The sequence below is a fragment of the Glandiceps talaboti genome, chromosome 21 (genome assembly GCF_964340395.1).
Source record: "Glandiceps talaboti chromosome 21, keGlaTala1.1, whole genome shotgun sequence".
NCBI classification, from domain to species: Eukaryota; Metazoa; Hemichordata; class Enteropneusta; family Spengelidae; genus Glandiceps; species Glandiceps talaboti.
The window spans coordinates 13,923,020-13,951,018 of NC_135569.1; the positions used below are offsets into that span (position 1 = coordinate 13,923,020).

General features: G+C 37.0%; 3 protein-coding genes across 3 annotated transcripts in view; 2 read left to right on the forward strand and 1 right to left on the reverse strand.

The window, feature by feature from the left end:
- Positions 1 to 4,235: 4,235 nt before the first annotated feature.
- LOC144451272 (beta-galactoside alpha-2,6-sialyltransferase 1-like) lies at positions 4,236 to 11,089 on the reverse strand. Its single transcript, XM_078142074.1, has 4 exons — positions 10,438 to 11,089; positions 7,007 to 7,212; positions 6,365 to 6,536; positions 4,236 to 4,489 (listed from the first exon to the last, which is right to left on the reverse strand). Exons 1-4 carry the CDS (start codon positions 11,087 to 11,089, stop codon positions 4,236 to 4,238), a joined length of 1,284 nt encoding a protein of 427 aa, XP_077998200.1.
- A 3,048-nt stretch (positions 11,090 to 14,137) lies between these two features.
- LOC144451273 (uncharacterized) lies at positions 14,138 to 15,748 on the forward strand. The gene has a single exon (XM_078142075.1). The coding sequence runs from the start codon at positions 14,138 to 14,140 to the stop codon at positions 15,746 to 15,748; it is 1,611 nt and encodes a 536-aa protein (XP_077998201.1).
- Positions 15,749 to 24,769: 9,021 nt separating this feature from the next.
- The window catches only part of LOC144451274 (beta-galactoside alpha-2,6-sialyltransferase 1-like), a 4,681-nt gene continuing 1,451 nt past the window's right edge, over positions 24,770 to 27,999 (forward strand). Inside the window, exons 1-3 of the mRNA XM_078142076.1 lie at positions 24,770 to 25,154; positions 27,184 to 27,389; positions 27,797 to 27,926. Of these exons, the coding sequence (XP_077998202.1) occupies positions 24,770 to 25,154; positions 27,184 to 27,389; positions 27,797 to 27,926 (721 nt within the window). The remainder of the gene's footprint in view (positions 25,155 to 27,183; positions 27,390 to 27,796; positions 27,927 to 27,999) is intronic.

Below are 27,999 nucleotides of genomic sequence, written 5' to 3' on the forward strand. Positions count from 1 at the left end.
GATATAGTTCATTTAAGTATTTTCGAATGAATTCAGAAAATTGACACCTGAAAAAAACATCAATTGCTGTTTGCGTTTATGAATCATACTTGTTTTAAAAAAATTGCATTGAAAATTTAAGTAAAATCACTGGTTGAAATAACGTTACCAAGATACACTCGCCACCGTTTTGAGCTTCTCTTAACCTACACTAATACGAAAATCGGAAATACGTATTCCAGACAAAAACAACAATTTTTTAGATTCGCTTTAATGAATAAGTGGTTGGTCTTGCCCCCACAGCACTATAGGTCATCGCTAGCCCATTTTTGTATATGACGCCCCCAGTGTTAGAATTTCAGATAATGCGCTAGTATTATTTTCCTAACAAAATGCTCACGCTGGTGAAATTGTATACGTAGGCATACATTAGTCATTGCACTTTGTGATTTACTGGTATGACTTTTGAAAACATTTTCAAACTGATTAGTTAGTGGTTGGCCGGCTATGTGATAGAAAACGTGGCATATGTTTGCTGCACAGTTAATTTATTCATAGTTACGTCAGAAAATATAGCAGTCAGATGCCTAGGGCGATGTGAAGCTGTTACAAGGTTGCCACTGATTGGATAATATACATACACTTTATCAGTATGTACTCATTAACAATACAGCCAACATGTGCTTCATTCCTTTGTTTTTTAACCAATCAGAAAGAACCTTATAAAGTGCTTCACGTTATCTGGTTCCATACGTTATCCAATCAGTACCACCCTTATCCAGGGTGGTTCATATTTACATGCCTTATGCGTATGAGAGCAATTGGATGTTGTTATTTGGGACAAAGTACTTAAATTGCTAAATAATAGAGACTAGCTTTGATGCAATTAAAGTCCCCTACTGCCAGTGATGGCTTAAACAAAATATGAAAAATATTTATATTTAGGAAATCATTTTCTGCAATTACATTACACTATATATGAGGCAGTAAAAATATGCAAGGGAACGGAAATCAGCTAGATACATATACGTTGCAATATCACTATGCATTTTGTGGTATACATTATGATCGCCGTGAAAACATTAAAATGTTTAAAAAAATAGTTAGACCCAAAATAAAACAGAAGAAAAAAGAATTATTTCTGGTCAGCGCGCGCATCACTTAAATACTCGCGTCGGTCTATTTTTTTCGTGTTTGTCCAGCCCATGCAGTCTGTAGATCTGGGGGGGGGGGGGAAGACACAAAAATAATCCTTCCCACTTTAATGACAACTGCTGAGCCAATCATGAACAAACAAATGACATCTGCCCCACATACTCACTTGGTTTAAAGTACTAAATAAAAAGAACTGTAACTGCCATATAAATTGCAGATTTAATGACAGGTTTTTTGAGAAATAAAAAATAAAAAATAAAAAATAAAAAATAGTTGTCGCACCACTTTAGACAAAATGTCCTGACCAGAAATAATTCTTTTTTTTTGCCTTATTGATATAAAAAGTTTTTTCTTTCTTTCAGTTATTTTTTTCATAAGCATACAATATATATATGAATAATTCGCATGGAATTACTTTAATGGGGAAACGCGTGATATATTTGCCACTTCCATGACCTTTTTGTGACCTACATCCGGGCATTCCTGGAGGCACGCGCAAACAAACTATTAAATCCGAGCAAGAATTAAAAACTCTTCAATATCTTATCATGCGGTTTTGGGAACCGATCTTCGTACTTGAAAGATGTATTGTGACAATTTGGAACATAACAGTTAGACGGCATGTTTACAATTCGATGTACATTGATTCAAAAATGACACTTGACATATTAGAGTAGGGGTCACCAAAAGGTCATGAGAGTCTTCTCAAAACTACTCGCCTCGACCTATGAATCACCACCTGACGAGAAGGGAAAATAGGACGGAAGGATACGACATATTTTTCACCATAGACGTCTGAGATGTATATGCCATTCTCGCAAACGTGCTGTTATTTCTTCCGCGACACTGCGAAATAACATCTTGGCGATGTGCGCCGTATGGACGGTGTCGTAATAAGAGGCTGGCGTGGTTTACGACGATGGTGTATGCTTACTGAAACAATTGCTTTACATATCTACATATTTCTGTCTGATTTGAATAATTTATTGCATAATCATGTCTTCCCTTTGTGATGAAATAAATTACTAGATTACAAAACCTTGACTTTTGTTGATATTACTTACTGTGTACCCTAGCTTAGAACTCTTCCCTGTTGTTGTCTCAGGGTGTGTGATAAATGTCATGTTGCACGAGTGAAACACCAAACCTACATCATTTAAGTTAATAAGTGATTGGTAACATGATCCCCCACAAAAATGGGTTTGCCCTAAAAAAAGACAATTACAAAACACACATCATCTCAAGAAAGATATTGTATTATTATTATTATTATTATTATTATTATTATTATTATTATTGTAATAAAATATCTTTATTCAGGATAAAACTCAAGTGTACAAACAATGCAAAGTGTAGAAGGGTCGGCTTCCTGAACAGCCACATAGCAGTACCTCGTCAAACTGTACTTGAATCCTATATTTACATGTCTATCCGAATATATTATTTATACATAGACTCTATTACAGCCAACACTGGTTTCGTTTCATAGCTGTTTGCTTCAACATCTGCTTGCTTTTACATGTAACCGATGAGGGCGCACCGTACAAGACAGTTACAAACGCAAGCCATTCAATTATTGTTCCCTTTACAGGGTCGTAGCATAACCAAATTGTCGGGGGGGGGGGAGAACTATATCTCAGTGCAATCATGCATTTAAAATTTAGAAAGGTGGCCACTTTATATATAAATTTGCATACAATTTACATATTACATATTTAAGCATACGCAATTAAATATGATGTGTAAGGTCGGAAAAAATAAAAAAGCTGTTCAACGGGCAACCTGACCCATCACATTGGGTAGGTAGGTCATTTAAAAAAAAAATTGACAACGCTTGAGAGGATTAAAAACAAACCATATATGACAGCAAAATATTTCAGGTTGTGTTTATATACAACGTATTCAGTCATTTTGATTTTATCTCTTGCAATTTGTCTGCATAGCAATCGATTTCCATCAGTTCTACAGTTAGGAAATGTACACAATTTACGGTGAAACAAATTTTGTAGCTCCTCTCACCCTCTCCGCTCCTCTCTAAAAATGTTAAGACCCGCCAAATGAAACTCGAGCATTATTTTAGCCACCTCTTCTGTCACCTTCACTACAGTGGTAATATGAAATTATATGGTACAATGATGCATTAAAATAACAGTGCTAGCCAGCTACAATAATACTCTGAACGAAATTACATTTAGGAAGGAGACACTTCCAAAGACGAAAAAATGAAAATATGACAGTGTAGGAGGCAGGCCATTTAGAGGCATAAAATATCAAACCATAGACATAATTCAAAGTCTTACAATGCTTGAATATGGTATATTAAAACACAATTATGCTATATGCAGTACCCATTATCTGGAAGTGTATTTTGTTGTGCCAAAGCTGATATTTTGCGGATGCGCTCTTGGTAAATGACTTCTCCTGAAGTTAAATTTGGTTCCAAAAAATCCCGAATAAAGAGCAAAACATTTCAAGACTTATCATTTCTTTACCATTAATAATAGTGATGCCATTATTAGTATACACATGTTTAATAGAAACAGAGTATTCCCACCTCCATAATAACCTTTACAAAAACCTCTTTCCCCAGACTACAAGAATGGTATGCATTGAACTGTGCAAAGTTGCTTTTGAATTTTATTTAGCCATGCTTCCAGTATAAAAATTACAATCGATATTATACAATAAATAATTGACACCCAGAGAGCCTTCTCGGTCATATTGGTGGCACTTCATTGGATCTCCTTCACTGCAAAATGTCCATATGATAAATGCAAGGAGAAAGACTGGAGGTGCAGCTGGGGAGCTGGGGAGAGGAAGGCGATGATTGGCTAACCAGGCAAAAACCCACTGAAAGAACTTCTGTGGTAGTGAGAATCTTTGGCAGAAGGCCTTGCAGGACTCACGTTAGATTAGGTTAATGGGACGGTTCTTGTTATTGTTGTTTGTTGTCATCATCGCTGCTGTTGTCGTCGTCGTCGTCGTCGTCGTCGTTGTTGTTGTTGTTGTTGTTGTTGTCGTCGTTGTTGTTGTCGTCGTCGTCTTCGTCGTGTTGTTGTTGTTGTTGTTTTTTTGTTTTTTGTTTTTTGTTTAGCAATCTGTCAATACGTTTCATTTTGGCATTTTGTTAACGTTGAGTACCCTTGTATCGTAGCTTTCCCCTTCGTTATGTCTTCATCTGTTCCTACGTGCAATCGTTTCAGAAAACTGTGTTCAGCAGAAAACGAATGATAAGAGCTTTCGAAATGGCAGTCTGCATCGTCAAAATAGTGGCAGTAATATTGTCCACCTTTCTCCGGAGGTACCATACCATAAATGTCTATCTCATCACATAATTGTAGCATTATTTGAACACCTGAAATTACAAAATTTTTATTAAGTCTAAAAAAATGATTTGGTTCCGGTAACCCGATCCCCATCTATAGTTTTTCACTGTCGACCCTCAAATTTTTTAACGTATTCAAGAAAATAATGGTAAAATCGCGAAAATTGTGAATTCCCACGAGAAATAGTGGATGCGGAAACTGACATCAACTTAAAAAGACAATATGAAACTGTGTTTCCAATCTGTAATGGCTGTACATCTGATGGGAAGAAACCAATAACACAGAGACCATATGAAAACAACGGAAATCATAACTACCTGAACTAGACACTCACACATGAAAAATAAATACAAAAAATCCTAAATATCTACCTACCAAGCCTGTTCCAAAATTGAGCGTAATCGGAACTACACAATTTCTTTTTTTAGGCATAAGCTGTTCACAGTACTTTTGTGTTACATTGTCAGCTGTCGTGTCTCCTACAGTCGTAGCCAAAGGTCGTCCTGAGAACCATGAACAAGCTGGTAAGTAGCTTTGCAAATGTGCGCCCCAAAGCATAACAAATAGTCAGACTTATTCATTCTTCTCCTCTTATCTAAATTAAAACACCCTAATCTCATAATTCAAATGAAGTCATTAGGTAAATGTACAGGTGTTACTGAGATGATCATCATGTGACACAAGTCAACACTGCACGACCAGCATGACATTAATGTAGTGGTCTGTGATAATTTACATGTAATCGATATATAAATTATGCGGATTCAACATGGGGAGGGGGGGGTGTTGATTATGACTTTTGAGGGTGTGGCTATCTGAATCAGTTGTAACGGTTCTAATGACAAGTTTTGCGGAGCCCGGTACGAGAGCTAACGCCGTAGACACAAAAGTGCTAAGATCATGCAAATTTAACTAAAATACCAACATTAAAAATGAGTAATTTCCAGTATCAGTTGTACAACTTGAACTAACCCCCCCCCCCCCCCCCACCCACCCCCTCCCCCGTCTATTGATTGTTTTGTTTCGGATCAGTACAAAAATATTTATTTATTTACAATTAAGAACGGAGATGTTTCACCCCATATATATTCAGTCTACAAGAAATGATGGCATCTATTTTACAATTGGCAATGCGGGGTACCGTTCTTTTGATAGACTTTGTATTTTAAAGTGTCATTTGCTTGATTTGGTATCCCCAAGTTTGCCAGTTTTAGTACAAGTTTAATTGTATATCTTGTTCTTGTGAATACGATAACATCATCTTTATTATTATTAGGAACAATGGCAATGCAAGGTATTCGACATAGCTCTGGCCACTATATAGTGGCCTAACTTCACACACACACACACACACACACACACACACACACACACACACACACACACTCGCACAAACATATGTACCAACATTTATGCCAGTATTTGACATTAATATAACATTGATTTGTCTTTCAAAAGAACGCGATGTTGTGCCAAGAAGATGCAGGCAGTTGAGATCCCTGGGGCGGTACCAGTGGCCAACTCTGGTAGGGGTGTGTAGCCAGTGCTGGAAACCTCATGCCCCATATGTTAGACCCACTTTGACCAAAAATCAATACCCCATTTTAGACCATTACAGGTTTCTAAAACATAAAAGTTTAGACCTAACTACTTTTTTCTTAGTAGGCAAAATTTTGGAGCAATTAATGGCAGTTATGATTTGATAAAGGACAATGGACCACGCACGCACACACACATACATACATACATACATACATACATACATACATACATACATACATACATACATACATACATACATACATACATACATACATACATACGCAAGCATTGACAAGAACAGTTTATGAAATGATAGCTAAACTAAAGTATTCTTATAGCAAGTTTAAAAAAAAATAATTTACCTGTAAAGCCAGATGAGGAAGTGTGGCGCTGTAATTTCTTACTGGAAAATTCCTGAAGCACCGTCCATGACTGCCACAATGACATTTGATTAATCATATATACAGGGTCATCGGGATGACTTTGAGACCATTCAACATATCCAGAGAAAAAGGGTTTGCTCTTTAAATACCACTGTAAACAAAGATTAAATACACAAATAAACACTCTAAGGACCAACGCTATTTTGTGTGTTCGCACAGTCCACTATGATTGTGTTTTGCATGCCTGCACGCACGCATGCCCTGTCTTCCTGCTTGCCTGCTTATATACTGACGTACGTCCGTCCGTCCATCCATCCATCCACCCTTCTATCCATCTATCCACACAGACAAACAGTAACCAAACAGGTAGACAGACATACATACACATACTACATACAGACAGACAGACAGACTGACAGACTGACAGACACACATGCACACACACACGCGTACGCACGCACAGACAGACAGACAGACAGACAGACAGACAGACAGACAGACAGACAGACACACACACACACACACACACACACACACACACACACACATAAATACAGTACAGATTAATTACCAGGTCTGTCGGAAAAAAATGTAAAGAGGCGGTTTTACAGTGTTAGTTACCTGATACAAGTTGCCAAGGTTATATGTTCCTCCTTTCCAAAAAAATGTTGTTGTGCTTTGCCGAACAAAGTCTTCAAGTAATGTGTAATTTGTCTCCTCTTCAAAAAAATGATTATTGATTAAACGAATTGTTGTCTTTATACCAACATCTTCCTCAAACCCAAATGTTGGAGCAAAATTAAACCGAAGTACCGCATCGTGGGCATCTATTACAAAAGAAATATCAGATCTTATAATACACCTTGTTCATATATTAGCCTTTATTGATTGGTTTAGATCGGATCACGTGGTATTGACTATGATCCACCGTGACCTCCATTTGCATATAGGGCACTGTTCACATTCGATTGGTTGAAGAAATCTTTCAAGGTCCATGCGATTCAAACGAGATTTTCTATTACACTGCCACTGGGTCAGATGTGGGAAGCCGGCGATCACCCGGAACAAAACAAACGACACAAAACGATGGAAATAGATGTAAATAAAGACATCTTTCACCACATCAGATTTTAATCAGATTGCAGCCAGACATGAATACCCCAAAACAATCAATGATCCTTATTGAGATTTTGTCCTTATTAATTTTACATGTCAAAATATCATCTGTACATTTTATGATTTTCCCAGAGGTATATATAGGAATACGGCTCCGTCATTGTTTGATCATACCCTTGTCAACATTTATAGGGATTACTGATGTTTGCAAAATGGATTCCTTACAAATTTTAATTCACAGGACTACTATTATGGCTTTGGTTTCAGTAAGGAAACTGCACATGCTTCACATTAAGATAGCAAAATTGAAAGAATGCAGTTTCTTGCTACATTTTGTCTTAATAGAATAAACTGATGTGCCACCATGCAGACTTCAAATACAAACATCAAAACATTTGTGCCAGTGTTTCTGCATCTAGTTGCAGTACGTCTAAATGGTTTATGTTATTTACACAAAATGTAGCAGGAAATTGCAATCTTGTTATCTTAAAGTTCTGAATGTGCAGTTTCTTCTAAGTTTCTGTTTGGCTGTATCACACCCGGTCAGTGAACACTAACTTTACACTGGCTGTATTAGCGAACACACCACTTTTAACTGATGTCTCAACTGTCATATTTAAAATTTGTATTAGTTTATAAAATGTTATGGAAGGATTTGTGTGTGGATGTCGGTGGCCGAGCGGTTAACTCATATCACAGGACGAAGCGAGCATGTAATCGATTGGTCGACTGATTTGATTGAATGATTGATTTACTGAATGATAAATTTGTTGTGATGAAATAAAACCTATGTTTGGGTGATATTGATCACACAAAAAATTGACTGATTGAATTTTGTGATCATATAAATTTTTTCCTTTTTTCCCTGGCTACTTTTCTCTCTTTCAGCTGTATATAATTCTCTCTTTATTGACTTAATAAAGACATCTTGTTCATTCTTCTCCTCTTATCTAAATTAAAACACCCTAATCTTATCATTACCAGGGCTATCAATTACCAAGACAACTTCTTTATCTCATAACTATTGCACCATGGGAGATAGGAAAAATACAATATTCAATGATTGAACACTGAATATTCATGAATACAAAATTACACACTTCAGTGTGAAACAGCTGTCATGAATATTCAGTGTTCAACCATTGGGTAATGTACTTCTGTTATCTCCCATGATGCAATAGGCCATAGGAAAAATATCATTCCAGTTAAGGTAGGAGGTGTCAAATTCGAATTACGTCAATGACGCAACTTTCAGCGCAGACTGAAATGGGCGCTCTTGTCAACATTCGAACACGAAACAAACCCGTGTCTGGAAGTGAAGTGGAGTGTTATATGTTTTTCGATCGTGTACGTACTCTTGAATTGAAGATTTAGGGTGAACGGAAGGTAATTTCGTATGAGTTTCAGAAGTCCTTGCAACGAAAATTAGCTTTACTACCATGACTTAAAGAGGAACTGTCTTATAAAATTTAGACTTGGACTTGTTGAAATATATCAACAACCACACTCCGTATATTGCCAGTCAAGCAAAACATTGACGTTCGAAACAGAAAAGTTGGAGTTGGCCATATTAAAAAGATAACACCACGCCCATTGAATTACACAAGTTCGCGAACTATTGCACGAATAACCGTAACGTCTGAATACATCCAAGATATTCTACGTGAGATACCCCAGGTCATAAATGTCTGCTTCTACACAAGTCATCCAAGTTGAGTAACCCCCAACCCCCAACCCCCCCACAAACAAGCAAAACATTTTCTTTTAATCTTCTCCTTATTAGTTGCTTTGATTTCGACTGCTCGAAATGAAACTGACATGACACTTGAAAACTTAAAGTGCATTTTTCCAAAACAATGACTTGTATGGTATTCACATAAAATTTACATACTGTCCATAATTCCATATCACCATTAAATGAAGTACTTTGTTTGGGTTTTTGCTTTGTTACTATGGTAACCAGATTTGCTATACAGATTGATTCTATGTCGTTTTGGAAGCATACGCTGGATAGGTCAGCAGTGTCACCGGAGCTAGACAGCGATTGATGGGGTCAAAGCACTAGATCAATCATTTGATTGTTATTTAAAATAACATAGCATTTTATGAAATAATGAAAAGAAATTACAAACAAATATGTCTGGACATAATACACATTGCACTAAAATATGTAAGTTCATTAAGTGCTCCAGGGATAATCTTTAACTGTCAAAAATTGCGATGTAGATAACTGTTGTAAATCTACTTATTTTGACCCCAAACAATATGTGTAGATACAAGAAACGGTCATTATCTTGAAAACAAAGGTGGTGGCATAGTATTTTCTGTGCATTTTTTACATATTCAGATATCACTGCTTAGGTATGCACAGTATAAGAAAAATCTATCAACTTTTTGAATTTGACACCTCCCCCCTTAATAAATTGATAAGTAAATGATATAAATGTCCACTGATAATATAAATGCCCAGGTCATCAACACTCATATGAGATCATATGATCATATGAGATCCCTACCAAAATTGTTACAAGTATTACAGGAGAAATGAAGATACGTTGGTGATTCATTCATGAGCCCAATGCTAATGCTTTACAAACACACACATGCACACGCACGCACGCACACACACAACTTTAACTGCAAAATTTAAGAAACTATTATAGAAATATTGATGCAACACAGAGTGGGAATGCAGACGTAGACAAGTTGCCATGCTGATTAACAGTTGGAAAAATAAACAATAGAAGCCATTAAAATCATCAACTCTGTGTGTAAGGGGGGTCTGTTTCTATTATATTTAATATAGATATGCTTTATCTGTGATGTGGTTAAGGATCGTACTATGTCTCTCTCTATCGTTGAATTGTCACTGTGTCTATCTTTAACTTTATGTAAGAATACAACAAGGCAACTTCATTTCTCCTGGATATACTCACCGATTTCTTTCCCAAGTGAGGAATTCGTCATCGCATCCGAGCTGCCAACTACAGCACACGTGTTGTATCTCCTGTTACTGTCTAAAATAGACCGTTCTGTTGGGAAATACTCGCCCAGACCCATTTCACAAAACGGGCTATCACTGCGACCTAATATCAAAATAGGTGAATCTCGATATAGTGTACACAACATCTCATTTCGGTCAACATCTGTTCTCCCATTCAGACGATTCTTAAATTTTGGCATTTTCATAACTGACTTATGAAAGCTCCTGTCATAGGACTTCAAATAAGCACGTAGTCTGTGATCGGAATCCTCATTTACAATTTTGTCGACCAGATATTTTGTCCTGGAGTCATTTTTCGGTGGTGTGGATCTTTCCATTGGTCCGAAGCCGCTGTCGCATGTAATCTTTTCCAATACAACACTGTTAATAATCGAAGGTTGACCAAATGTACTGTTATCCCCATAAACTAATCTGCCAGCCCCTTGAGGTGAGATGCCTTTGTTTTGAAAAGAAACTCGCTCGACGATAACATGTTTGAAATCTATAGCTGTCTTCTGCAACGTCAATGTCGTCAAAATCCACGTCACCGTTATACATATCAGAATCAGACAGAAGATCGATTGATATCGTGGTGTCGAACTCATACTCGGCTCTTATCTTGTGCTTAACCTACCTGTACAGAGATTTCAGGATATCAAATTACAATTAAAATCGACTTAAGCCTAAACAAATGTTTGGTTCCGGTTACCCGACCCCACCTAGTTTTTTACTGCCGACCCTAACTTTTTTAAGTATTCGATAAAAAAAAAAATCGCGAAAATTGTGAAGTCTCGCAAGATATAGTGGATGCGAAAACTACCATCAACTCAAAAAGACAATATAAACCTGTTCTTCCAATCTGTAATGGTTGTACATCTGATGAAAAAAATCTCAATAACACAGAGACAATACTGAAAACAACGGGAAATTATGAAATAGACTCCCACTCCTAAAAAATATTTAAACAATAAATAAAAAATCTATCTACCCCACAGTCTAAAATTGAGGGTAATCGGAACCACACCCATTTTTTTGTTAGGCGTTATGAACAACATATTATTACCACAGTTGTTTTAGCAGACAGATAACAGCAGTTTTACTTTGGTACCATCAATGTACATGTATGTATGTAACAATTTATATGAAATGTGAAAATTGCATTCTTAAGATATTACCTAATTGACAAAAATCATTAAGGAAGTCAATTTTTCAATTATATATGTATACGCCTCTGTTGTGCGGATAGTCACTCGGCAATCAAGATAGTGTAAGCACTAAGTTCTCAAAATGTACATTGCAAAAACTTTGAAGTCAGCAACGCCATCCTACTGTGAGTACAATTAATGTACGTCCTTGCATTAGCTTATATCTACATGTAGCAACAGTAGGTTTATTCTATTCATATAATTTCAAAATTGTATTGTCTGCATATGAAACTCCAGACAATTATCTTCAGACTCGTTAACAAAATAGACGAAACTACCCTCCATATAATTGATATACATGAACAACAAAGACAGCATAATAGTAGAATGGTGACCTAAACAAACATTAAAATTATTGCATTCAGAATAGATACTGCTGATGGCAGGAATGATTTCTATTAACCACATTATTCTCTGCAAATGGAACCCTATAACGTCGTCGAGAGTGAAGCTGGTGTGGAAGTGAGTGTGTGTGGTGGATGTGTTTGGTCGTTTACTGTGTGTTATGCCTTTCTGTTTACTGCAAACTGATGTAAGTGACAACAAATATATTGCTAGATTGCTTGCTACCTTAAATAGCAAGCCGAAACCTCGATTTCCACTGTGTCATAAAAATGTCATCACTATGTTTGGATGCCAAACACGTGTAGTAACGAGCTATTTGATTGGCTGTTATATAGCTAGGCGATACGGCCGGTATACCGGCCTTTAGGATATAAAGTCAAACTCCAATAGGCCGGTATACCGGACTTCGGGAATCAAGGGGTTAAAATATTATCGTTTTGATCAGCATGTAGCCATCCACCATTACTTGTAAATCATATCAATTCTCAAACACAACGTTGAAAGGAGTACCAGACCCAGCTGCATCTGTTTTGTACTGTTTTCCCTTTCTGCTAAAATTGATAACAGTAGACCTTAAAGACCGATAGTGTGTCACTCAACAATCCTATACGAACACAAAGAACAGCTAGAGTAAATTAACCGTTCACTTACCTCGAGAGAAGCGTGAGAATGATGTAATACCACAAATGTGTAACTGCAATATTAGCGTCATATTGTTAAACCAATAACTTATTACACAGATTGTGCAACTCTTTGTATTACATATCAAAAGATAATCCACACTACAACAGAGATATTTAGTGTCACAGTAACATGCTAAATGGTGTGTTAATGTATAAATATATGCATGTACTCAGTTTATTTACCCCAAATAAATATAAAGTGACGTGGGTAAATAGGGTAAATAGCTTACAGCTAGTTTGGGTCTGTCCCCTCACATATTTATATACAGAAATTCACAGCAAGGTACTCAATATGACTCAAAATGTATAATGTGTTTTGTACACACGATTAAAATTACAAATATACAAGGGGGGGGGGGGGGTACTCGGGTTGGGTAATGGGTACATGTGTACCCTGGTGGACAAAAATTCAAAAAGTAGGGGTCAAAAGTTTACATTTCAACCAACTACAACGTTGACGACGCTGTTCCAATCGCCTGAGTGGTCATTTCTTTTGAACACTTTTGATACACCTTTCACGTGATACGTGCATGCTTCAGTCATCGCTAGTTCATTGGCTGCCCAGGGGCGCCTACTTCCGATGAAGATGACTGAAAACAACCTGTGGAAACAACCTTGTTCAAAATATGGGGTCAAAAGTCGTACGTGCATTCAAAGAGGTGGATCAAACCTCTACATAATGCTTGAAAAATCAAGATTCAAAAGTCTACATGAGTCAAAAAAGGGGGTGTCAAAACCGCGGTACATACATGTACGTATATACCCTTTCTATGGGAGTAGACCACTCCCACCCCAACCCCGCCCAGGTATACAGGTGATCAGTTATAATTTGCCAGTAGGTGATGCTTGAAGATTTGTTTGACACGATATAAATAATTAATACATTTTATGTTGATAGGGATGTCATTCCAAAGTTTTGCGCCAGAAAAGAAATAGAAAATTAACCTGGACATGACATAGACATAGAATTTGATATAACCAGATTCGGTATCATAGTCGTGACTAGTAACTCCAATATAATCATACAAAGAATTAGGAAAAGGTCTGCCAATAATATGGCATTGATATGGCATACAGAAAATGAATTATTGAAAGTATGAATGAATTATTCGCTGAACAGGGTTGGCTCTAACGAGTTATTATCAAAAGTAAATAAAGTATCTACATTGTATGTATGTATGTATGTATGTATGTATGTATGTATGTATGTATGTATGTATGTAGGTAGGTAGGTAGGTAGGTAGGTAGGAAGGTAGATAGGTATGTATGTATTTATGTATGTATGTATGTATGTATGTATGTATGTATGTATGTATGTATGTATGTCTGTTATGTTGACGATGTCAGTGCGTCGGGTACAGACAGTGGGAGTATCTCTGAGGCAGTGAGGAAAACCGCCGAGTTTATGGAAACAACTGGAATGGAGGTGAAACATCGAAAGTGTGCCGTTCTGCATGGTAAAAGGACAGGTAACAACTGGAGTACGAACGATAACACTGGTGATATCCAGCTCAACATCCAGGGCGCCTCACTACCTATGTATCGGAGAGATCAGTCATACACGTACCTTGGCTACGATATTAATATTACTAATACCGCATCCTTGTACCAAGTAAGAGAAGTGATCAAAGATTTCAAAGTAACCCTCGAAAAGATAGACGCCTCACCATTACCAACCACAGCCAAACTACAGGCAATTAACATCAGGTGCTGTTCAAAACTCAACTTCTATTTTGCCAATTTAACTTTCAGTTTACGGAATTTGAAAGAACTTGAAGATGAAATCGTGTCATGTGTGAGAAGCTGGCTGAGTCTAAATAATTCATCCACTCGTTCATACATTTTTTGCCCACGGTCTGAAGGAGGTTTGGGGATTTTGAATCCAACGACAATTTATTCCAGCAAGCATATATCTTTCAAATTATCCGTTTTAAATAGTGACGATATGCAGGTTCAAAATACTGCACGTTCATCTTTAAATCTTCACATGCAAAAGAGAAAAGTAACAAGGGCATCTACATCAACCACTGAAGATAATTCCTTCGCTGGGTATGAAATATCTTACGGAAATCTGAAGAAACACTCCAAAGTTAACTGGCCAAAATCTGACTGGGTACACCTGAATGATCTATGTGTACGTGAAGGAATGCAATTAAGAAAAGGATTTGATGATAATGATTACACCCTAACAATGAAAGTCGACAACGAAGTTACAGTTTCAACTACAAATTCAAATACTGCGTACTCACTGTGTAAACAAAGTCACCTTGCAAACTTCGCTACGGACTGGAAAGGAAAACAATCACAGGGCCGAATAGTCCGCGAAGCCACCGAGGTTGATCACAAACTTTCAAATTACTTTCTCTCAAACTTAAAGTTAAAAGATAGCATCACTAGTTTTATCATTAGAGGCAGACTACAACTTTTACAGTGCAACAGTCTCCTGTCATTATACTACCCCACTCAGTACAATAAACAATGCACTTTGTGTAATCACCCAACTGACACTGTATCACATGTACTGAATGGATGTACAAAATACCAAAGACTGTATCAAGACAGGCACAGTAGAATCGTTAATTTGATATTTCAGCAAATTCCTGTCAAAGATGTCTCTCATCTCGTCATAGAAGACACTATTTTAACTCCACACATGTTTGGAGCAGATTTAGAATCATTCACAACTACAGCAATAAGATCTGACATAACCATTATTGATACAACTAGCCATGAAGTTTTCCTAGTTGAAGTTTCAGTTCCATTTGATGGTCACATCGACAGGTGTTATACAGAGAAATTTGATAAATATATACCACTCTCTCTTGAAATTAATAACCTAGGGTTCTTTTGTAGAATCGTTGTCATAGTGATCGGCAGTTTAGGATCAGTTCACAAGCGTGTAATACCTGGTTTTAAGTTGATTGGCATCCCGCATCAAACCAAGAAGTGGTTAGCACGATACCTGAGTGTTAGTGCTGCTATAGGCTCTTTCAGAACATGGCAAAGAAGATGTAAGGACATGAATGTGTAAATCTTCTGTCCAGTCGATTTTTGGGGGATAAACATTGTGATTTGTATAATGTTTATCATGAATCCTGAATAAATAACTGTTGATATGTATGTATGTATGTATGTATGTATGTATGTATGTATGTATGTATGTATGTATGTATGTATGTATGTATGTATGTAGGTGTGTGTGTATGTATGTATGTATGTATGTATGTATGTATGTATGTATGTATGTATGTATGTATGTATGTATGTATGTGTGTGTATGTATGTATGTATGTATGTATGTATGTATGTATGTATGTATGTATGTATGTATGTATGTTCATGTTTGTCTGTTTCTTTGCATTTTTGTATTTGTTACTCTGATATGTGCTATAGCCATATGTGTGTCTTTGAGCGAATTAGCTAGTTGGAAAAGTAGGTGAATTGTCGGCACCTTGAAAGCCAGTTTTATTTAAGACAGACTAGAATGGCTGTATGAAGTAAAACCACAACATGTAGCTGGTTTAGTAATAGCCTCCTTTGAAGAATTCACAATTTATATCAACAATCTAATCACTTATAATTATCTTTCATAAAGTTATGTATTTTCATCATTATCACTAAAATGATAAACAATAAACTAGATTATTGACATTACAGATATCACATAAAGATATACAACAATTAGGGTGTCTTTCATCGACTAGTATACGTTTATTAACATTAAAATTTTTGACAGCTTGCCATTTTAAGCCTAGACAATTGACACTAGTGGCACAGCTGCACCCAATCTGAATGGGTATTGTCTAAATGTCAGACAGGTCAAACTGAAATAAATCATTTCCCGTCATTTCACTGCTTTTAATACCATGTTTAGTTTTCCATGTCGTGATCAATTGACATTTCTAACTCCTGATTTATGGTATTTATAATAACACATTTTTTAAGATCACTGCTGCATGCATACTTTCATATGCACGCAGAACATGAGTTTAAATCCTATAACGTAATGCTATGTAGTCACACACATGCACACACGCACGCACACACGCACGCTCACACATACATACACACACACGTACGTACGTACATACGTACGTACGTACATACATACATACATACATACATACATACATACATACATACAGACATACATACAGACAGACAGACAGACAGACAGACAGACAGACAGACAGACAGACAGACAGACAGACAGACAGACAATAGTAAGATTATAAAATTGTGAGAAAATTTAACTTCCTAAAGTGCGTTTTATCCGGCGTCAATAGCTATTAACACCGAAAGATCATGAGGTTGAGGAAATGTTAAGTCCCTAAAGTGCGTGCTTTCGACATGAACGACTCGGACGCAATTGAATGTTTTTAAAAGGTGGCTCTCCGGACGATGAATTCAAGAGTGCAAATAATGGATAATACCAGGAAGAGAGAAGTAGGACGTACCTTGTGTAACTAAAATTTGGAAAGGGAATAAAAGCAGGTGATACGTCACAATTATTTTCCAGATCGATTATTCTACAGAAACCAAGCTGTATAGTCAGACTAAGATAAACTCTAATTAAAAGTACTGTATTGTTGAAATGTGTTGATATCCACTGTCTATGATATACGCTAGCAACGGACGTTGATAACGGTAGTTACACTCTCAGTAGGGTGGTGTCTCTTTTAGCAATACTCCTCTAACGGTTGGACATTCAAAAACTCATTCAGTGTTTACACTATCTTGATTACCGAGTGTGATTATATTAACATAACTAAAGCTTCGCTATAACAAACATATAAATCTACCCAACACAACTGCAATATTTCAGTGTGCGTCTGTGTTAAGTTTGTCTATAGTTTGATTTCTGTAGTTACACATGACGAGACATCATACGATCTAGATGCCATGGGTGTAGGTATTATTGGAATATTCCTCATTGAATGTTGCTTTATGCTAAATTCGTTAAGGCTTTAGCTGCTACTGCAACTTTTTTTGAAATGTTGTTGTTAGGTACAATAACTTACTTGTATTATCATATACCCTGAACAGTAGAGCATTGCATCACCTGTGGGTAAACATGTTTTGTTAAAGACGATCACGATTTCAACCTGTTTTTGTACTGCTTATGGATAATTATCGACCACTGCTTAACAAGTACAATGTTTAATTATTGGTATTTTAACAATTGTTAGTAAATATAATGTGGTTGTCTGATCAAAAGTGATACTCTAGTTACATCTAGTACTGTTTTAACATGATGACAGATTCAAAACCGGGCTTTACGTTTTGACACAGAGATAGACATATTTCGACTCTAGACTAACATTAACAGAGACACAATAAACACAGCAGGATCCTTTGCCCAATCACATTGAACAGTGATAAGCATTGCTATTCTTTCACAGTGTAGTAAAACAGGCTTCTAATGAAAACATTACACACGGACTTGATGATTTGAATGGCTGCAATTGTTTATTTTCTAACTGATAATTAACATTTAAACTTGACATTCAAACATTTATTTTTTTTCTCTATCAGTAAAAAATGTAATGTTTAAAAACATCCTTTTCAATTTAAATGTTAGTTTTACATTGTTTATATGTTGTTAAAGTTAGGCTGTTAATAAGCCATGCATATAGACGAGGTAAGCGAACAACACCGTAGACATAAGTATGCTAAGTATTAAAATAAAAGTTGTTAGTACCTATTCTGTTCTTAAAATAGAAAGAAAATCGGAGAGACGGCGTAGAGGGAATAATACTTATGTGTGTCAGTTAGCCAAATCTGTTACAGTCAGCCTAAGCCAGACACATTTGTTATAGCTTTTTGCAATCCATTGAGTTACAAACACACACACTTGGTAAATGTTGTTTCACATTGACTTTTCCAGTAGAGAGCCATTTTTATAAATCACCCCCCCTCCCCACTAATAAAACAACCCTCATCCATGTGGTCACTTTAATCTTTATTTACTATATGTTTAACTCAACAGAAGATTCTTCTAGGACAAGCACTGCTTCGATGGCGTTTGACAAGGTTCGAATACTGTTCTTCTTGACCAATCTGAGTCTTCTTCCGTCGCTGGGTGAAGGTTTCATACTTAATGCTTCACAAGGCATGCTCATTTTTCTCACGCTCGCTCGTCAATATATGTCTGCGTGATTTCGAAGACGGTCAAGAAGGCAAAGGAATCAAAGAAGGCGAAACGTATCGTACCGGATGGCATTATTTCAGACCCTTCCATGACGGCAGGGGAAACACAAGATTCAGCTCAGAGCAGGGGAAACTGAAATGTGTCTAAAATACACGATTTGATGGAATTGCGTGTTGAGTTTGATGGGTTTGTCAACTAGTATTTTAACTGGTCTTATACATAATCTGCGGAATAAAGATGTTCTAGCCGTTGGTGGCGCTATACAGATCATTCCCGGAGACCGGACCTTACTGTGAATTTGGTCAGTTCTTAAGCATGGAATAGGTACACGTTTTTATCGCCCCTACGTTTAGGGATTTCCTAAACGTAAAATTTGGACACATGTTAAAGATTTTTCCTTCACCCTCCTATGCCCTTCCCCCCCCCCCACAAGATTACCACGAGTTACCATTTACAATAGTTAAAACAAAAATCAATTGTCGAATATCTGACACGGTTTCAACATTACTACAGCTTCGTGAGGCTAGCTACCATTGTGTTTAGCAAATCGTCATGAACTCGTACAACAGAGTGACAACGTATACATGTCCGTTTTTTCAGGCCTGTTAAAATTAACACGTACTTAAAGGTCCTCATCTGACTCTAAAACTTAGAGGGGGGAGCTCTTATGTTATCTCTAGACTCAATTTGAGTTTGATTTTTGTAGGAGTATATAGTATGTTTCCTGTATAAATGTCTGGTAGGAACGGTCTATCATCACTCAACAGTGTATCAAGCTTATAATTACGCCCGCGAGAGGGCGCCATAATTCATGATGGCCGTATTACAATTCTCGTACATGGACATCGTAAGGCTTTTGTTTGTCTTGGCAGTGGCAATTACACAGAGTCTCAACCCCGAGGGGGGGACTTCTCCCCTTATATGAGTATACTTATATGTGCCGTCCTTTGGGGTGCATTTTCTAGCCCTTTTGGTCTAAATTGGGGTCTGTTTTTTTACGAGTTGAAGAGTCTAAACTGGGGTCCATTTTCCATTATTTTTTTATTTTGCTTGGTCTAAAATCTGGTCCATTGTCCTTTATCAAATCAAATTATAACTGCCATTAATTGCTCCAAAATTTTGCCTCCTAAGAAAAAAGTTGTTAGGTCTAAACTTTCATCTTTTAGAAACCTGTAATGGTCTAAAATGGGGTATTGATGTTTTGTCAAAGTGGGTCTAACGTATGGGGCATGAGGTTTCCAGCACTGGCTACACACCCCTACCAGAGTTGGCCACTGGTACCGCCCCCGGGAATTTCAACTGTCTGCATCTTCTTGGCACAACATCGCGTTCTTTTGAAAGACAAATCAATGTTATATTAATGTCAAATACTGGCATAAATGTTGGTACATATGTGTGTGTTGTTGTGCTGCAAACTGAACGAGCTCGAAGGGTTGAAATACAGGAAATACCCCCATCCCATTTGCTCTGGAAATCCGCTATAAAAACTGCAAATTACACTGGATATTTTATCGCTGGTAGCTTCAAGTTAGGAGTTTCAATTAATTCTCTTTCGCATAAATAGCATAACAAATACATTGTCTTTTTACATTTATCAGAGTGTTGACTACCTGAAATTGTCATTTTGCTCAGAGAGTAAAATTCAGTCGTTCACTTAAAATCTGTTGTCTATCTCTTTCGCTGAAAGATCTCATAGACTTGACTAACAATGTAAACGACTGAAGAGAGGCAAAGGTTGGCAAGAAAATTATCATGGTTCAAACGAAAGGGAAGAGAAATCCCGAAATCAGCTCGGAGTTCAGCTAATTCACCCCTTGACACAAACTGTAAACAAAGCGCTATACGTATAGTGGTATACCTTGCAGTAATTATACTGATATAATTACTCCAAGGGTATACCTGTGGTGAACAAAAGGATAGCTCTTGTGCAAGGGCCGGGTCTAGTCGCGTACACATAGATCATTCAGATGTACCCAGTCAGATTTTGGCCAGTTAATCTTCAGATTTCCGTGAGATATTTCATACCCAGCGAAAGAATTGTCTTCAGTAGTTGATTTAGATACCCTTGTTACTTTTCTCTTTTGCATGTGAAGATTTAAAGATGAACGTGCAGTATTTTGAACCTGCATATCGTCACTATTTAAAACGGAGATATATGCTTTCTGGAATAAATTGTTGTTGGATTCAAAATCCAAAACCTCCTTCAGACCGTGGGGAAAAATGTATGAACGAGTGGATGATTTATTTAGACTCAGCCAGCTTCTCACACATGACATGATTTCATCTTCAAGTTCTTTCAAATTCCGTAAACTGAAAATTAAATTGGCAAAATAGAAGTTGAGTTTTGAACAGCACATTATGTTAATTGCCTGTAGTTTGGCTGTGGTTGGTAACGGTGAAGCGTCTATCTTTTCGAGGGTTACTTTGAAATCTTTGATCACTTCTCTGACTTGGTACAAGGATGCGGTATTAGTAATATTAATATCGTAGCCAAGAAACGTGTATGACTCATCTCTCCGATACATAGGTAGTGAGGCGCCCTGGATGTGGAGCTGGATATCACCAGTGTTATCGTTCGTATTCCAGTTGTTACCTGTCCTTTTACCATGCAGAACGGCACACTTTCGATGTTTCACCTCCATTCCCGTTGTTTCCATAAACTCGGCGGTTTTCCTCACAGCCCCAGAGATACTCCCACCGTCTGTAACCGACGCACTGACATCGTCGACATAACCCTGTACTGGGTTAGGGGTTGATACATACATACATACATACATACATACATACATACATACATACATACATACATACATACATACATACATACATACGTGCACGCACACATACATGTATACATACATACATACATACATACATACATACATACATACATACACATACATACATACACACACACATACATACATACATACATACATACATACATACATACATACGTGCACGCACGCACGCACACATACATACATACATACATACATACATACATACATACATACATACATACATACATACATACATACATACATACCGGTACATACATACATACATACATACATACATACATACATACAACGTAGATACTTTATTTACTGTAAAGTTGATAATTACTTGTTCAACGAATAATTCATTCATACTTTTAGTAATTCCTTTTCTGTAAGACATATCAAAGCCAGACCTTTTCCCAATAATACTCCCATAGAAAGGGTATATACATATGTACTGCGGTTTTGACTCCCGCTTTTTGGCTCATGTAGACTTTTGAATCTTGATTATTAAAGCATTATGTAGAGGTTTGACCCACCTCTTTGAATGCACGTACGACTTTTGACCCCATATTTTGAACAAGGTTTTTTCCACGGGTTGTTTTCAGTCATCTTTATCTGAAGTCGCCCCCCCCCGAGTAACCCCCCCCCCGGGGGAGGGGGGGGGGCTGTATATTTGTAATTTTAATCGTGTGTACAAAACACATTATATATTTTGAGTCATATTGAGTACCTTGCTGTGAATTTCTGTATATAAATACGTGACGGGACAGACTAGAAGTAAGCCATTTACCTCATTTACCCACGTCACTTTCTATTTATTTGGGGTAAATAAACTTAGTACATGCGTATATTTATACATTAACACACCATTTAGCATGTTACTGTGACACTAAATATTTCTGTTGTAGTGTGGATGTATTTACATACTATCTGTTTATATGTAATACAAAGAGTTGCACAGTCTGTGTAAGTTTACCAATATGATAAATGAGGCGGATCATGAATTTAAATATTGCAATTTAAATAATACACATTGTGGTATGAACGGCTCTCATTCTTACGCTTCTCTCGAGGTAAGTGAACGTTTAAATTACACTAGCTGTTCTTTGTGTTCGTATAGGATTGTTGAGTGACTCACTATCAGCCTTTAAGGTCTATTTATATCAATTTTAGCAGAAAGGGAAAACAGTACAAAACAGATGCAGGTAGGTCTGGTACTCCATTCAACGTTGTGTTTGAGAATTGAGGTGATTTACGAGTAATGGTGGACGGCTACACGCTGATCAAAACGATAATATTTTAATGTAAGTGACCAATTTGCAAGGCAGTAAAGTGAATCTTAAATTTGATCAATTGTTGAAACAAACTGAAGAATGGTGATCTGCACAATTTTATGACACGGCGGAAATCGAGGTTTCGGTTTGCTATTATAAACAAAGGTAGCAAGCAATCTAGCAATATTCTTGTTGTCACTTACATCAGTTGGCAGTAAAAAAAGCCATAAAACATAGTAAACGACCAAACACATCCACCACACACACTCACTTCCACACCAGCTTCACTCTCGGCGGCGTTATAGAGTTCCATTTGCAAAGAATAATGTTGTTAATAGAAATCATTCCTGCCATCAGCAGTATCTATTCTGAATGCGGCTATGCAATAATTTTAATGTTTGTTTAGGTCACCATCCTACTATTTTGATGCCTTTGTTGTTCATGTATATCAGTTATATGGAGGGTAGTTTCGTCATTTTTGTTAACGAGTCTGAAGATAATTGTCTGGGGTTTCATATGCAGACAATACATTTTCTGAATTTATTTGAATAGAATAAACCTACTGTTGCTACATGTAGATATAAGCTAATGCAAGGACGTACGTTAATTGTACTCACAGTAGGGTGGTGTATGTACATGTTAAGAACTTAGTGCTTACACTATATTAATTGCCGAGTGACTAACCGCATAACAGAGGCACACACACACACACACACACACACACACACACACACACACCCACGCACACACACATACACACGCACACACACACACACACACACACACACATATATATATATATATATATATATATATATATATATATATATATATATATATATATATATATATATATAACTCGGTGAGTATCAATCTACTTAGACAGTGCTCTATACCGCAGTGGCAGAGCGCATATATATATATATATATATATATATATATATATATATATATATATATATATATATATATATATATATATATAGATAGATAATTAACTTCCTTAATGATTTTTGTCAATTAGGTAATATCTTAAGAATGCAATTTTCACATTTCATATAAATTGTTACATACATGTACATTGATGGTACCAAAGTAAAACTGCTGTTATCTGTGTAATAATATGTTGTTGATAAGGCCTAACAAAAAATGGGTGTGGTTCCGATTACCCTCAATTTTAGACTATGTGGGGTAGATAGATTTTTTATTTGTTTTTATTTATATTTTTTTCATGTATAGGAGTCTATTTCATAATTTACCGTTGTTTTCAATATTGTCTCTTTGTTATTGAGATTTTATTTCATGAGATGTACAACCATTACCATAGGTTTATATCGTCTTTTTGAGTTGATGGTAGTTTTCGCATCCACTATTTCTTGCGAGACTTCACAATGTTCACGGTTTTATTATTTTTTTATCGGAATGCTTAAAAAAAGTTAGGGTCGGCAGTGAAAAACTAGGTGAGGTCGGGTAACCGGAAGCAAACATTTGTTTAGGCCTTAGTCGATTTTAATTGTAATTTGATATCCTGAAATCTCTGTACAGGTAGGTTAAGCACAAGATAAGAGCCGAGTATGAGTTCGACACCACGATATCAATCGATTTTCTGTCTGATTCTGATATGTGTGGCGGTCACGGGGATTTTGACGACATTGACGTTGCAGGAGACAGCTATAGATTTCAAACATGTTATCGTCGAGCGAGTTACTTTTCAAAACAAAAGCATCTCACCTCAAGGGGCTGACAGATTAGTTTACGGGGATAACAGTACCTTTGGTCAACCTTCGATTATTAACAGTGGTGTATTGGAAAAGTTTACATGCGACAGCGGCTTCGGACCAATGGAAAGACCCACACCACCGAAAAATGACTCCAGGACAAAATATCTGGTCGACAAAATTGTAAATGAGGATTCCGATCACAGACTACGTGCTTATTTGAAGTCCTATGACAGGAGCTTTCATAAGTCAGTTATGAAAATGCCAATATTTAACGATCGTCTGAATGGGAGAACAGATGTTGACCGAAATGAGATGCTGTGTACACTATATCGAGAGGCACCTATTTTGATATTAGGTCGCAGTGATAGCCCGTTTTGTGAAATGGGTCTGGGGGAGTATTTTCCAACAGAACGGTCTATTTTAGACAGTAACCAAAGATACAACACGTGTGCTGTAGTTGGCAGCTCGGATACGATGAAGAATTGCTTACTTGGGAAAGAAATCGGTGAGTATATCCAGGAGAAATGAAGTTATTGCCTTATGTGTTCCTTACACAAAGTAAAGATAGACACAGTGACAATTCAACGATAGAGAGAGACATAGTATGATCCTTAACCACATCACAGATAAAGCATATCTATCTAAATATAATAGAAACAGACTCCCCTTACACACAGAGTTGATGATTTTAATGGCTTCTATTGTTTATTTTCCAACTGTTAATCAGCATGGTAACTTGTCTACTTTTGCATTCCCACTCTGTGTTGCATCAATATCTCTATAATAGTTTCTGTTGCAGTTGAAGGTGTGTGTGTGCGTGTGCGTGTGTGCGTATGTGTGTGTGTCTCAGTGTGTATGTGCGTGTGTGTGTGTGTGTGCGTGTGTGTGTGCGTGTGTGTGTGTGCATACATGTGTGTGTGTATGTGTGTGTGTGTGTGTGTGTGTGTGTGTGTGTGTGTGTGTGTGTGTGTGTGTGTGTGTGTGTGTGTGTGTAAAGCATCATGGCTCATGAATGAAACACCAAGGTATCTTCATTTCTCCTGTAATACTTATTAATTTTGGTACGGGTCTCATATGAGGTTTGCTCACCTGGGCATTTATATTAGTTATAGGCATTTGTATTACTTACTTACTTATTAATTTATTAACTAGAATGGTATTTTTGCTATGGGCTATTGCATCATGGGAGACAGCAGAATTACGTTACCCAATGGTTGTACACTGAATATTCATGGCAGCTGTATTCATTTTGTTTTCATGAATATTCAGTGTTCAACTATTGAATATTGAATTTCTCCTATCTCCGGCCGGGTGGGATACAGCCAAACAGAAACTAAGAAGAAACTGCACATTCAGAACTTTAACATAGGAAGATTGCAATTTTCTGCTACATTTTGTCTAAATAACATAAACCATTTAGACGTACTGCAACTAGATGCAGAAACACTGGCACCAATGTTTTGATGTTTGTATTTGAAGTCTGCATGGTGGCACGTCAGTTTATTCTATTAAGACAAAATGTAGCAAGAAACTGCATTCTTTCAATTTTGCTATCTTAATGTGAAGTATGTGCAGTTTCCTTACTGAAACCAAAGCCATAATAATAATCCTGTCAATTAATATTTGTAAGGAATCCATTTTGCAAACATTGGTAATCCCTGTAAATGTTGACAAGGGTATGACCAAACAATGACGGAGCCATATTCCTATATATACCTCTAGGAAAATCATAAACTGTATAGATGATATCCTGTACAAAGGATAAAATCTCAATTAGGATCATTGATTGTTTTGGGGTATTCATGTCTGTCTGCAATCTGATTAAAATCTGATGTGGTGAAAGATGTCTTTATTTACATCTATTTCCATCGTTTTGTATCGTTTGTTTTGTTCCGGGTGATCGCTAGCTTCCCACATCTGACCCTGTGTAATAGAAAATCTCGTTTGAATCGCAAGGATCTTGAAAGGTTTCTTCAACCAATTGCAATCAGCATGCTTCTTTCAAAATCGTACGGAGAGACAGCGCCGCCACTGATAGGTCGTGTCGTCAACGGAATCCTCCGGGTGTTTGTTTAAATTGTTTTTTATCCAGTATGCACAGCTGCCAATGTAACGCTCATCGTGAATGGTTACTTATAAGCGCAAGCATCTAGCCGTTTTTCACCACTGTGACATCAGATTTTAATCAGATTGGTCTGTGTGGCAATGTATTGTACACTGTCTTACTATAAGGACATTAGTAGACGAAAGGTGTTGTATGTAGCCAAGAGAAATAAGGCAAATATTAAAGTAACTTATATAAAGCATCGCATTCTCAGGATCATGGTATTTCCATAGTCAAAGCAAATCTCTGATATAGGACGTCCGAGCTACGTGAATACTGGTCTAGGGAAAATCGAATGTGAACATTGCCCCTATATGCAAATGGTGGTCACGGTGGCTCATAGTCAATACCACGTGATCCGATCTAAACCAATCAATAAAGGCTATATGAACAAGATGTATTATAAGATCTGATATTTCTTTTGTAATAGATGCCCACGATGCGGTACTTCGGTTTAATTTTGCTCCAACATTTGGGTTTGAGGAAGATGTTGGTATAAAGACAACAATTCGTTTAATAAATAATCATTTTTTTGAAGAGGAGACAAATTACACATTACTCGAAGACTTTGTTCGGCAAAGCACAACAACATTTTTTTGGAAAGGAGGAACATATAATCTTGGCAACTTGTATCAGGTAACTAACACTGTAAAACCGCCTCTTTACATTTTTTTCTACAGACCTGATAATCAGTCTGTACTGTACTCTGTGTGTGTGTGTGTGTGTGTGTGTGTGTGTGTGTGTATGTGTGTGTGTCTGTGTGTGTGTGTGTGTGTGTGTCAGCCTGTCTGTCTTTCTGTCTGTCTGTCTGTGTGTATGTCTGTCTGTCCACCTGCTTGGCTGCTGTCTGGATAGATGGATAGAAGGGTGAATGGATGGATGGACGGACGGACGGACGTACATCAGTATATACACAGGCAAGCAGGAAGATAGGGCATGCGTGCGTGCAGGCATGCAAAACACAATCATAGTGGACTGTACGAACACACAAAAGAGCGTTGGTCTTTAGAGTGTTTAATTGTGTATTTATTCTTTGTTTACAGTGGTATTTAAACAGCAAGCCCTTTTTCTCTGGATATGTTGACTGGTCTCAAAGTCATCCCGATGACCCTGTATATATGATTAATCAAATGTCATTGTGGCAGTCATGGACGGTGCTTCAGGAATTTTCCAGTAAGAAATTACAGCACCACACTTCCTCATCTGGCTTTACAGGTATTTTGCTATAAGAACACTTAGTTAGGTA